This window comes from Periplaneta americana, chromosome 15 (assembly GCF_040183065.1).
Source record: "Periplaneta americana isolate PAMFEO1 chromosome 15, P.americana_PAMFEO1_priV1, whole genome shotgun sequence".
Lineage (NCBI taxonomy): Eukaryota > Metazoa > Arthropoda > Insecta > Blattodea > Blattidae > Periplaneta > Periplaneta americana.
In genome coordinates this window covers 59,182,634-59,196,673 of record NC_091131.1, presented here as the reverse complement: position 1 = coordinate 59,196,673, position 14,040 = coordinate 59,182,634, and the positions used below count along the sequence as shown (strand labels likewise).

The 14,040-nt window shown below is 36.8% G+C and overlaps 1 protein-coding gene and 1 long non-coding RNA gene across 4 annotated transcripts in view; one reads left to right on the top strand and one right to left on the bottom strand.

The window, feature by feature from the left end:
- The window catches only part of LOC138714997 (uncharacterized), a 935,649-nt gene that overhangs the window by 861,847 nt on the left and 59,762 nt on the right, over positions 1–14,040 (bottom strand). The gene's annotated exons all lie outside the window — the stretch shown is intronic.
- Positions 1–14,040, top strand: part of LOC138714992 (uncharacterized) — a 38,611-nt gene that overhangs the window by 21,488 nt on the left and 3,083 nt on the right. Inside the window, exon 3 of one of the 3 annotated variants that reach the window (XM_069847346.1) lies at positions 4,912–6,643. The exons of 1 other annotated variant lie outside the window; for it this stretch is intronic. In XM_069847346.1, coding sequence (XP_069703447.1) covers positions 4,912–5,716 — 805 coding nt within the window. In that variant the 3' untranslated portion in view covers positions 5,717–6,643. Of the gene's footprint in view, positions 1–4,911; positions 6,644–14,040 lie in introns of those variants that run through there. One more of the 3 variants, XM_069847343.1, reaches the window with a different exon arrangement.

The following is a 14,040-nucleotide window of genomic DNA, read 5'->3' as shown; positions in this document are numbered from 1 at the left end:
AACTGCTGATAAATAATAATAATAATAATAATAATAATAATAATAATAATAATAATAATAATAATAATAATAATAATAATAATATCTATTATGCCTGTGTATTCAGAGTAATGTTCTGTAATGTCGCTTCTATATACTACTACTAATTGAACCGTTGAGCAAAGCAACATATTACACTTTCTCCGACAAAACATGGAATAAATTCATCTTCCCACTCTATACGAAACCTTCTGTTCCTGCTCGTAGAGACAGAAGGTTTGTAGAGCGACATGATACCGACACTGCTTACCTTCAGTACGTAAACTAGACAGAGAGCAATGTACAGGAAACTCCCCTTACCAGTATGAATGTCTTTGATTACACGATGTAATCACGATACCTAGTGTGGTCACCGCTGCTTTAAACGAACGTCAAAAGAGATCCTAAAATAACACGAAAAACAACTTTGGATCTAAATCCGAATAGTGAATATTTCATTAGACAGGCCTACCTTCGAATGAAATCTTGCAACAAGTTACATATTTACTATGCTCGTGCAATCTGACATCATCGACAAAGGATCCTGAATATCACAAATTTGGGAGGGAGGTCTGTCAATGGCTTCTCGCATTATTCTTTAACATTATTAAGCATTTTCTGGCAATTATACACCCTCCGTATCCTAGCAAGTCTACCAATTACGTACGGTACGCAAATAGGATAGTGGGACCCAATTGAGACAACTGGCCTTTAGGCTAGGAGCTACATAAAGATGAGACCCATGAACCCCTTGCAAGGACGCGATTATCGTGTACCTTACATATCGTAACTCTTCCTTTCTTCCTCTTCCATTCACTCATTCAAAGTCATTAGCCATTATATTTATGCTTTCATTATTTTTTTCTCAGTCGCCGGACTTGGTAATAGTTTGATATGTGGAGGAATTACTCAGAGGACTGGCCATGGGATTATATGACTTCTGTCTTACATTAGGCCAAACCTCGGAAAGAAAATCAACCAGATAATCAGCCTAAGAGAGTTAAAATTAGTATTTATCTTTCTTCTTATGCTCTTGTTCTTTTCGTTGTGCTTTTCTGTCTCTTCCTCGAGCCTCTTGAATATTCTCCAACTTTCACATCGTCTTCCATGTTTTTAAAAACAGCAACCTATAAGCTGTGGTACCTGAGCAGTTACTAGCTTCCAACAACTTTATTGAAGAAAAACTCTTAACACACTTCGTCCAGCTGTAAATACAGATTCAACAATGAATTATAATTATAAATGCAGCTGGTATTAACATTTACATAAAGAACAGTACTCGTGAAAATTGACATTTTGTGGTTTGATCCGTTCAGGGAGCTGGATTGTTCACATTTTGCACCGACACCTTAAATTCACGCTCGATTTAAACGGGGTAAAAACACGATTTGCGATAAATAAGAGCCGTAGCATGATGTAGCGCACCCTCAAGAGAAGAATTTCGTTTCAAACTACAGTCTATACAAAACTAGTAAGGTGTTGACAGTTATCTCTCACACACGCGGATAGAAAGCGACGTTGTAAAGTTGTGCGGGCGGCTGATAGAGCCGCCTACCTGCCGTGTCGGAACTGAGAAGCTGGCGCGAACTCATAGATTTGTATCATACGAACTCTATGACTAGAAAGTATAATAATAATAATAATAATAATAATAATAATAATAATAATAATAATAATAATAATAATAATAATAATAATAATAGAAGTAAAAAAAAGTAAAGTTATCCCCGTAACATGCCATGAAGGCACTTCGGGGGAATGGAGGTAGAGCCCCATGCTTTCCATGACCTCGGCACTAGAACGAGGTGATGTGGTCGGTACCACGCTTTGACCGCCTTTTACCCCCGGGAAAGACCCGGTACTCAATTTTATAGGAGGCTGAGTGAACCTCGGGGCCGTTCTGAAAGTTTTGCAACGAGAAAAAATCCTGTCACCACCTGGGATTGAACCCCGGACCTTCCAGTCCGTAGCCAGCTGTTCTACGAACTGAGCTACCCGGCCACCAATAATGGAAGTAATAATGATAAAAATATTTATTATTATTATTATTATTATTATTATTATTATTATTATTATTATTATTATTATTATTATTATTATTATTATTATGTAAGCTTAGTAAAAACCGTAATCAAGATTTCATGCTATAAATTAGAAGTTATAAAGGAAAGAGTTTTTAGCTGCATGGACTACCTTACATCAGCTAATAATGTCTCGTGGAAAAGTGTCATGCCTACATAAATCTGAGTATCATAATGTGACGAACAGTACAGAAAATAGTGGGGCGTGTAGTTTATATGAGCCAGGCGTTTCAGATATTAATATCAATAATGACGAGGATCAATTAGGCCTATTTTATTTTTTCACTTAAATAAGGCGAAAGGTGACAATGATTTTATTTCTGACGATCCTACGAGATAGATAATAAATTAATAACTACACAGTCATATTGCTAAATGAAATTACGTAACTCAAAATACGGACATTCATTCTAAAAATTCACGCAGGCAATACTATTCACTTTTCGAAGTATATGCATACTTAAGTAAAAGTTTCTTATATTGAACCATGAAGAAAAATTAAGAATAACAAAGATATTGTCAGGTCTCTCCATTAACATCTTGCGATCGACCATTCATTTTGTTGTATTTAAACAAATTCTTTACGTTAATCTGCAGAGAGGAAACATAGTTGCCCAAAATTCCGCACCTCGTAGCGAAATTTGCATCTTTTCTAACGTAGTTGCTAATATAAACACACATGTCGCCGGAATAACTACGAAAACAATAGCCACGAAAGAACACCAATACTTCCTGTGAAACAATCGGCAACGCCGATCTGCCACATTAGACTCTGATTGGCTAGTTTGAACGGTTGCCATGGTGATGTCTTGAAGGAGCTGGACTGTCAATACCTTTCTAGTTTTGTATAGACCAGTGATGTCAAAGCAAGCGCATTTTTCTGACCTTGACGTCGTGCGCGGCAGCAAGCGCTAAGTATGGAAAGTGGAAGGGTTGTGTATATGAATAAGCAACCTGTTGGATTAAGAAAACAGTGATGCTCAAACTTCAAACGAAACGTGAAATTTTATGTCGTTATTTTTATATGGCTTCTTTCTGTTTAATATTATCTAAATTGTCTGTAAAGCAAAAGTACTAACACTGATTCCTTAATATTGCACTTGTGTTTTAAATCTTAATAACATAATAGAGAGTTAAGAAGGAATATTCACTTAAATCCCATAATAGTATAATATTATACTGTATTAAGTGGATGAAATACATCATTCATAAAGAAAGTGATATTCCAAAGAAAGAGATTGAGTATGACATGATAAGTTGGAATATATATTGATGGTATCTTTAGCCTTACAAAAGTAATCAATAAACTAATCAAAACAATATTACAGTACAAAGCAAAGTTATCTAGGTACTGTATCTGTTTTAAGTGTAACTAATATCTATAAGAAAACCCTTATCGCATTATGCTTTTAAGGTGATATTTGTGACCAACTTCCTATCATCAGAATATTAAATTATTTTCTCGAAATCTGCAGAAGCTATAGAGCTGACATTTTTACAACGCATGGGCACGTATCTTTTGCTTATGGTGTAACAGTAGTTGCTTTGTTAATTAATTTCCTTACAAACAATTTCCATGCGAATATTTTCAAAATTTTAAATACACTATCTTCAGTAATACGTATATACGGTATATTAGATTTACGAAAACATTCTGTAAGGCTACTAAATAATTAGGCCTATACCTGAAAATTTCACTTTTCTATATGAAAAGTTGAGAAAATATTTCTTTTGAATAAAAAAATCAAACTTGTGAAAAATGAGCATTAAAATTAAAACTTACATTCTTATAATGCACTTATACTTCTCAGGCAAATCTAAAATTAACATGGATACAGTTTTAATAAGTTCTCTTCCCTTTATCTATTGAATCAGTGCTGGCCATCCCTGAATATATCTCGACAAAGCGGCATATACCACCTCTTTAGTCTGTCTCCTTTCCGCTGTAAAGCGCTCAGACTCTCCTGGGCTTTAAAGCGCCCGCTTGCTCCTGTGGGCATCAATTGACATGCCTGGTATAGACTGTAATTTACGATCGCGAGTGGACTTACCGCGTTTAGAAACGATGCTCCTTATATAGAGATTAGGGTAAAGGGATAGTGGAGCGACAAAGAACAAAACTGTTAAAAGTACATTATGCAACGAGCCTATAATGGTAGTAATTAAGACGCGAGTACGTTTGTTTACGAAACGAGCGCAAGCGAGTTTCATAATTTTAATACAAGCGTCTTAATTACCATTATAGACAAGTTTCATACGACTTTTTATGCTCGACCATATTTATAACTTGAAATTATTCATAAGTATTCATGTTAAGGTTATCTAAGTGAAGAGCGGAACTGGCATTCTAAATTGTGAGATGTGCGCAGACGTGAAAGTATTGATTTTTTTCCGAGGGACGAATGTCATTGACCTTGATATAATGTAGAGAATAACATGAACATTAATATTGATATAACCTGGAAATTGATTTAGAATTGAAAAACTAGATGACAAATTGAATTTATTTGAATATTATTTACAATTAACGCTAATTATTATAGTAACAGAACATAACCTTCTGCGACAGTATTGGATTTCCAGCCTCCGTGACGTTTCGCTAATTGTCTTTCGATTGCATATCCGAGAATAATCGATACTTGCGGTTTTATAATGGTACAATGGTAATTTCTCATTGGCCGAACAACTGAAGTATAATGAATAGGTGTACTTTAATGAGGTGCATTAAAGGGCTACTACCAGGTGTATAATTACTACATTTCGGCATGGTCGAGCATAAAGAACTATAATAAAGTGTTCACTTTCTCCCCAGGCCAGATTGCTTGACAGAACCGCAACCATGGGTATGCGCATGCGATGCCCTCTGCACACAATACGGAGATTGCTGCCGAAGCTCCCCGTATTTTCGGCCGGAGGAACAGCGCCTGGGGGCCTCTCCGTTCACCTGCAACAAAGGCTTCTACGTCATAGCGAACTGTCCGAAAGACTGGCCGGACGACGACACTCGACGGCGCTGCGAGCACCCCGAAACCGAACCCAGTGATCCACTGCTCGACGCGCCCGTCACCACCAACATCACGTACAGGAACTGGCACTGCGCCGCCTGTCACAGCGACACGGACGAAACAACTGCAGTGATCTGGAACGCCGAGTTTAACTGCCGCCCCGAACCACCTGTCAACGTCTCTGACGACGACATCGTGCGGCACATCTCGTACGACATGGCCACGAAGGAGTGGATTCTAAACATCAACGAACTATCGATGACTTGCAAGCTGGTCCACATACAACCATACACGAAATACAATGTCCTCAGAACTTGCCATGTAAATGTAGTGAGCGACTGTGCTGACGACTGGACGGACCAGAACACAGAGCACCTATGCCACGCGTACACCGCCTTGGAGACCTGCGGTTGGGACACGTACCGCAATCCTCACTGCTTCATTTGCAACGGATTTCGGTTTCCACGGGACTGTTCGAAATTCTCTATTTATACACCACCTCTTCCATCGTTGTCGCTGCTGCTTGACTGGAAGAGACTGAAGAAAAGTATGTGTGCGAAAAAAGAAATCTACGACCCGATATCCTCCAAGTGTCGCAAGGTGTATACGTAATGCCCAGATACTTACTACCCTATGCAATGTAGCAGTAAACATACATATGTACGTAGATACATACACCTTGACTCATTTTTCTTCAAAAGAATACTCAACATCTTAGTCTTAATAATAAAATACATCAATTTTTTTATTCTAGAGTGCATTTATTTCTCTCCTGCGCGTGAAATATGTATCCTGAATTATCAGTTATTTTCAAAATCTCATATTCAACATAATCCCTCCTTGTTCTCGCAGTGAAAGAAGCAACTTTAGACACCTCTGCAACGTATATTACAGAACCGAAGATATATCCATTCACTAATTTTCCTATATCGCATCATCAATACTATTTCGCCTATCTCTCGGTGCGTTTTAATTTCTTGTCCTCTTATCACAGCCTGGGTACTCGTTCTAAAATGACCCTCTATTATCTATGCCTTGCCATAAAACAGCTCACTATTCTTCCTCTTTCACAGTACTAGCAATTCGTTTCTGAAACTCCCTACCCAGCTCCCTCAGGAACTGTCGAACAATGTTGCAATTTAAAAGTAAATTGTTTAAACACGTGACCAATATTCATGTTTAATTCTCCTTTGTGTATATGAGTGTATATACTGTATGTAATTTTGCTCAGTATTGTACAGTTATAATTTACATTTGAATTTGTTATTCTTGTAATTTGTAATATTGGTTCACTTACCGCTTGCATAATAATTGAATGTAACACCTAGCCTTATATTATTTTGTAATTATTATTTAGTATGTTTGCATTATTTTACTCAACTTGTGCTTCTATGACTAACTTATATAAATTTTTTATTAGTGTTCTTTAAATATTACTGTGTAAAATTGTATCAGCTTCTTTTGTTTCTGGAAAAGTGGAAGAGAAGGCCTGATGGTCTTAACTTCGCCATAATAAATACATTATTATTATTAATATTATTATTATTATTATTATTATTATTATTATTATTATTATTATTATATTTTTGAACTCCCATCCTCTCCCTGAATCTTTTACCGAATGCGAACTCGATACGCCACTCGCCTTTCTACCGCCACACAGTGAGTGGACATCGCGTTGTCACATAGATATATTCCCTGAATTTCCTTCCGCGCATATCTGTCAGCCCGTCTCCCCGGCCGCCCTCAGCTGATTAGTGATTACCATCGGGGTGGGGGAAAGAAGAACGATGTTTAATTGCAACGTAGCGTCTTGACTCTATACAATCCATGTGCTTCAGTAGAAGCGTCAGAAGTTGCATCTTTCTCTCCTACCACAATAGTATTCAAGTTATGTTAACGGAACAAAGTTCAAGCTGGATATGATAATGTGTCAATACTATAGTGACAAAGCACAGCACATTGCTGTAACTGGCAGGGCCTATATGCACGTCATATTGGCGCATGAGTTTTGAAAGTCTCACTCTATCCAGACTGTTAGCTTACGAGTATTTTAACGACGATTTAATCTTCACGTTAATTGTCCGGACCAAGTCCTGATCCAACTCAAACTCGAGATGTCTGGCAACGCCGAAAGGAACACAGTCTATGAAATCTGTTGATATCTGGTCTTGGTTCTAGACCTGACTGCGTGGCAGGAGAGTCGAACCTGGACGTGTGAGCATGCGACGCTCTATGACCACGATACCGAGACTGCTGTCGCAGTTCTCCGCACTTCAAGCCGGAGGAACAGGCACTTGCCGGATCTCCCTTCACCTGCGCCCACGACTTCGGGTATGTTCTACGCAAGGTGCAGCACTGCCGCGGTACCTGGCAGGGAACCGAAGTAAGCGAGCATTGAGCGTATTCCGAATCTCAGCGCTGTGTAATCTGATGGCATCACGGTGTTCCGAATTTCAACGATGACGTCACTGATGCTCCACCGGTGTCGCACCGGTTCCATCAGCTTCCAGAGGTGGTGGCAGTCTCCATCAGCCGCCATCAGTGAATCTGATTGGTTCTTGTATAGGGCGGGAATTAGCAGACGAATGACATCGTGCACTGTTGTGTCATGGCGGTGTGTTCTGCTTTGTTTCTGCTGTAATTATTTGTAATGAGCACAACGTAAAAACAATATGTTAATGGCTTATGAGCCAACATGTCAACGGACCAGTTATTACTACTGGTTCCAGAAATAAATTGTTCATGCTCCCTTTTCTTTGAACGACATGACAGTAGGAAAATTTCGCAAAATCCTGCTAGCGTTGCACAGACAACAACTTGTACAGCCGACATGATAGCCATCGAACCTTTCAGCAGTTTTGTTCCTATTTCGCTGCAGCGTGACGTCATTGTTGTCCACTGGTCCGGTGAGATTCGGAATACTCTGACTGCGAACGGCCGGATTTTACCTACATAGTGCCAATCCTCGACGTCCCCATCACCAGCAGAAGTATCATCATAACCTACCCCGAAATTGGTACTGCGCGGCCTGCCACCGCGATGTCGTCGTCGATTCCTCCAACATACGGAATTCCAGTGTGACAATTTTCCCGACACGCTAAGTCCGACGAGTTCACCGCTGAACTGTTCTCCTTCGATCGCAAAACCAAGAGATGGGGCTTTGAATTTTAGGAAGCGAGAACTGTGAGCAACCTACAGTTCCGACCACCACCAGATGTGTACTTGTTGCTAAGAAGCTGCAAACTGGGGGTCGTTAGCCAGTGCAGCAAGACATGGATGGACGTCCAAGTTCCGAATACGAGTATGTGCGAGGCGTACACGGCCCGTGTGTGTCACGGTGCAACAACGTATAAGAATCTCCACTGCTTCATTTGCAACGGATTCACTGCCTCCAAGGAAGTGTTAACCTCTGGTTGGCACCGGTAATAATCGGCGGATAGTCCTCCACGCTGCTGCTGCACTGGAGAAGGCTGAAAAGGAGCTCGTGTATGACCTTCAAATCAGCGGCCTATAAGGCACATTTCCTCACCATTCTTCACCAAGAAGTCATAACTAAATTATATTCACATTTCTTGACGTGAGACGTCAAAGTTCAAGCTACAAAACACGAAAATTGTAACCCTTTGAAAATCTTTGTAAGAAGCTTCGTAAAACAATCTATAAATTCGTTAATCTCCGATGCTACTTACCCATTAGATTTCTACGAAATGTATATTTTGTCATTTTTTAGTCCATCATTCAATATGGCATTATTGTTTGGGATGGAAGTATAAAAGTTAATCTTAGTCCGTTAAATTTACTACAAAAACGAATAATTAAAATTTGTTTGAAGAAACGTTTTGATTATCCAACTAAATTAATTTACTCTGAACTTAATATATTTAATATTGAACAAATACATAAATATACTGTTAACATTTTATCATAAAAATCGTAATAACTTTATATTACAGGCACATAATCATGACACATGACGAAAAAATAATTCAACATTAGTAGAACATAGGCCTAAATGATTCACATCAGCTGGTCTAAAGCATAGCATTAATTTTGGCTCTCAGTTGTATAATTCTTTAGCTAAATTATACCTAGAACTTTCAACATGTAACCCAGTAACATACAACATGAAAATTAGGAACGTGTTAATGTTTTCAGTTTGATTAAATAAATTTATAGCCTATGTATATGAATTAGTCAGCCTATATTATATTCGTATTATATAATTTCGGAATATTTTTTTTTCCATAAATTATCCTACTTTATTCACGTACGATATTATTTTACTCTATCTTAATATTATATTAGTATATAATTTCATTGTAGCTGTAATTTTAATTTTAGTTCCTATTTTATTTTATTTTCTAGATTCCTATTATATTAATACTGTATATTTTATTATAAAATTTCACTGTAGCTGTAATTTTAATTTTAGTTTCTATTTTATTTTATTTTCTATATTCCTCTTATATTAATAATATATCTGAACTGCGACCGAACATGAGCGCTGCTCATTCGGTCCTCAAATTTTGTTAATATTATTATATTCTCTTTTTATACTGATTGTAATATTTTATTTCTATTTATATTGTTGTAATTATATTCTGTATTCTGTACATTTAAATAATTAAATAATAACTTAAACATGTTAAAACCTATAGCTTCATACGTCAACAGTAAATTTTGCACTGGTTCTTCATAGTTCTCACTTCTAAAGTTACCCAGAAAATTTAATACAACCTCCTTAAATGTAATCCAGACGGCTTTCTCTTTTTCTTCCTACAAAGATTAGAAGTAATTGTCCTTCATTATTTCTCTAATTTGTGGTACATTGAAAACTCCCTCTTTTATTTTCGAGTCACTAACAGCAGGAAATTTTTCCTGGATATGTTTAAATGCTTCAGTCTTACGATTAATCCCTTTAACAAAATTCTTTATTAACCAAAACTTAATGTGTGGAGGGAGTAAAATTACTTTACTTTGAGGTATAAGGGGTTGATGTATAATATTTTTATTCCTTGGCTCTAGTGATTGTCGTTTTATTTTATAATGCTTATCTCGAGTGCGACTGTCTCATTCGCACAGAAAGCAGCAAAATGTTGTGTAGCCCAATTGCGTTCCAAGAAGCAATGCTACAACTTTCAAATCCGTACATATAAACCATTCGTAACTTGAATATTATCAACAGTAATCTCACTAGACGTTTTGATTTATCTAGAGAAAATCAAAACTGGAGTGGGATTTAATTAACCATTACACGATTAGAAGAAAGTATATAAAGATTAGAAGTAACGAAGTACTCCAATACAATAAAATATTAATTGACTTACGAAAATACAACTGTCTTCAAATGTATTATTGTACCATCTCAACATTATAAATATTACGCTAGATGCATGCTAGATGGCAGTAGTGAGCAATGCCTTCTCGTTGAGAAGTTCTCGATCTATTATACACGATGGCAATGTTACTAGTCAAGAAGGCTTTGTTGATTCAGTTTCATTTTTATTAAAATGCAACATTCCACTTCAATTATCCGAATCCCAGTAATCAACGTCACTTGGCAGATGATTTTCAATAAATCTTAATATTAAACAATCTCTGATACGTGACTATCCATAATATCATATAGCAGAAGCTATAACATAATCTAACTAATATACACAAGTGTTAGAAAAGTTTTAATTAACGACGATGACATAAAAATAAACATGAATAATTTTAAAACGAAAAATTATTGAATGTACATCTTTCAAATTTGAATGTGGTTGGTAGTTCAATTGATGTTATATTGGACGTGTGCGTAATAGAAGTGGAACTCGTTGATTTAGGCCTACATGGTGTATTCAAATTATTCAGAATTTCCGAATGGATAATTTTAAAAGGAATAATTATTGAATGTACAATTTTCAAATTTGAATGTGGTTGGTGGCTCAATTGATGTTATATTGGACGTGTGCGTAATAGAAGTGGAACTCGTTGATTTAGGCCTACATGGTGTATTCAACTTATTTAGGATTTCCGAATGGTGCTCTTCATTTATTTGTAAATCGGATTTCAGAAGATGCATAGGTATGAGCAGTGATTTTTATTAATTCTTGTTCTTGAATGCCAATGCGAGTCATATTTGAAACTGCTGTGCATCGACTGGAGTGGTTTGTAATTATATATATATATATATATATATATATATATATATATATATATATATTTTTTTTTTTTCTTGTTGACGTCCAGACCAGCGCAGTTTCAAATGTTGGCAAACGAAGAAACAAATGCTAGGGACGCGATGAAATTAAACAAATGCTAGGGACGCGATAAAATTGTGCGATAAGCAGCCATGATTGGTTGAAATACGTCCTTTCGTACCGTTTTATTGGTCAAAAGTAGTATGACATAGTAAGAGTGTAATAGTCATTAAAACACACTTTAAAGGAATACACGTCTTACACAGAATACTAACACCACGGAAATCTCCTGGTAAACTGAAGCAATTTCATATAGCGAATCTGTTTCTTCCCCTCCAAATGGAATCGAAAAGGGCAATAAAACAATTTTCGCTTCTAGAAGTCATTTTGACAAGGGGGTCTATTGCAAAATATAAACTACAGTAATATCATTAAAGCTCACAGTGAAAGAAATGCACATCTCAAGTAAAATCAGGTAAACTCAAGCGAAGTCATACCGCGAACCTGTTTCCCGCCCTCCAAATAGGCCTAGACTCGTAAAAGGGCAATAAAATAATTTCCGTTTCTACAAGTGCTTCTAACATTGTGGCCTACTTATACTAATATTGTTTTCACATAATGGAAAAAAAAAGTAGATACACACGAAATACAGTGGTTTTTTTAATTGAATGCATATAAAATGAATTATATTGTGCATCTCGAAAACCCAAACTGATGCAACATTTTGATTGTTATTTTTGATTTCAGGAGATCGGAATTAGTAAGAATTTGTTAGTTTTACATCTGGCGCAAAATGGCTGTTGACCAGTGTAATCTGAAATTATAGTAAGTTCTCACGAACAGACGCACAGGGGTTCGATTATGCGCAATGTTCAAAACATACAGAGGTGAGTCTGTCTCGAGAGAAATAAAAGTACGATGCAGCCATCAAATTACTCTTCAAGGAAAGACCATTCGTATAAAATGAGACAAATAAAACAGAGAACGGACATTGGAAAATTTTTTCTCAACCGTACTATCAGGGATTAATATGCTGTACCTATAGACTTACTAATAACTACAAACGTTTTTAAAAGCAGAGTTAAGGACTTCGCTAATAGACGGTAGCATAATATGCTCGCTATTTGTTACATTTATAGTAAAAATGTCGTGCGACATGTGAGGTGCGAGGCCCGTCTCGCACAAATCCGGACTACACGAGAGATAGTGAGTGGTTTCTATAGTTGCGAGGTGCGCAGACCTCGCATCTCGCAGTTATAGAAACCACTCACTATCTCTCGTGTAGTCTGGATTTATACAAGGCGGGTCTCGCACGTCGCATGCGTCGGTTCAGAAAAACCAAGGCTTAATGAGTGCGATTAATATGCAATGATTAGAGAATGTAACAGGGCATGTCCCAAATGACAATACTCAAGAATATATAGACTTATAGTAGTATAATGTATCTCTTTATAGGTCTTAGATAGTATATTCTCTTTCTATTTGCTGTCGTTGACTTGTTTTGTTTATATTCCTACTGTGTATTTCTTTAGTTTTTATGTTATATCATATTTTTCCTGCAAATACATCGGGTCAAGACACATTTTTTAGTTAATAAATTCATATTCACTCACTCATTCATTCATGCAAATGTTCAACATTTGAGCTTCCAAAAATTATTTAGATACTTAGGGTATTCATTTATTCATTCATTCATATTTTTCTGTCAACCGGCATGTATTTCACTGCAAAACCAACTTTCTCCAACGTTCTCTATTTTCCGCCTTCCTCTTAGTCTCCGCATGTGAGCCATATATCTAATGTTGTGTATCATCTGAGATCTTCTTCAGCCCCGAAATTTTCTCTTGTTCACCATTCTTTCAAGTGCATCCTTCAGTATTCCATTCACACAGCTGATTTATTTTTCTCTTCCTCATCAGTTTCATCATTATTATTTCTTTACCTATTTTTTCTAGTACAATTTCATTTCTTATTCTGTCTGTCAATTTCACACGCTACATTCTTCTCCATAATCCACATTTCAAATGTTTTTAGTCGTTTCTATTCATTCCGTCATAATGTCCATGTTTCTACCCCATACAGTGTCATGCTCCACACGAAACACTTGACTAGTCTCTTCCTTGATTCTTTTTCCAAAGGTTTGCAGATGCTTCTTTTTTTTTATTAAAAGTCTTCTTTGCCATTGCTCCCCTTTTTCTCACCTTCTGCCAGCAGCTCATGTTACTACTACTTGTAGTAGGCCTATACCCAATGTACGAGCTGTGATATATGAAGCTGTCAACTTGCTCTACTGCCTCATTTATAATTCGCAAGTTCATCTTTATTTTTCTTCCGATAATCCTGGTCTTCATCTTGTTTTCATTTATCTTTATCCCATATTGCTCATAGGTGTCATTAAGCTCCAGTTGCATAACCTTTAGTATCATCTCCTCTTCCAATAGCAACGTGATATCAGCAAATCTTACGCACTTTATTCTTCTTCGTCCTACTATCACCCCTCCCACGGACTGAAAACAGTTTTTCACTAAATCCTCGAAGTAGATGTTGAACACGTAAGGTGATAGAGGGCATTCTTGTCGTACTCCTCTCCCTATTCCACTTCCCTCTGAAATGAGGTACCGTATTAAATTTTTATAATCAATCTACATGTGTAGTAAATAAAAGAGTATGAAGTTTTTACTCTTAATATTTTCTTCTCAAACATAATTAGCACAGAAATATACCATCGTTGATTTTACGAAACCTCCT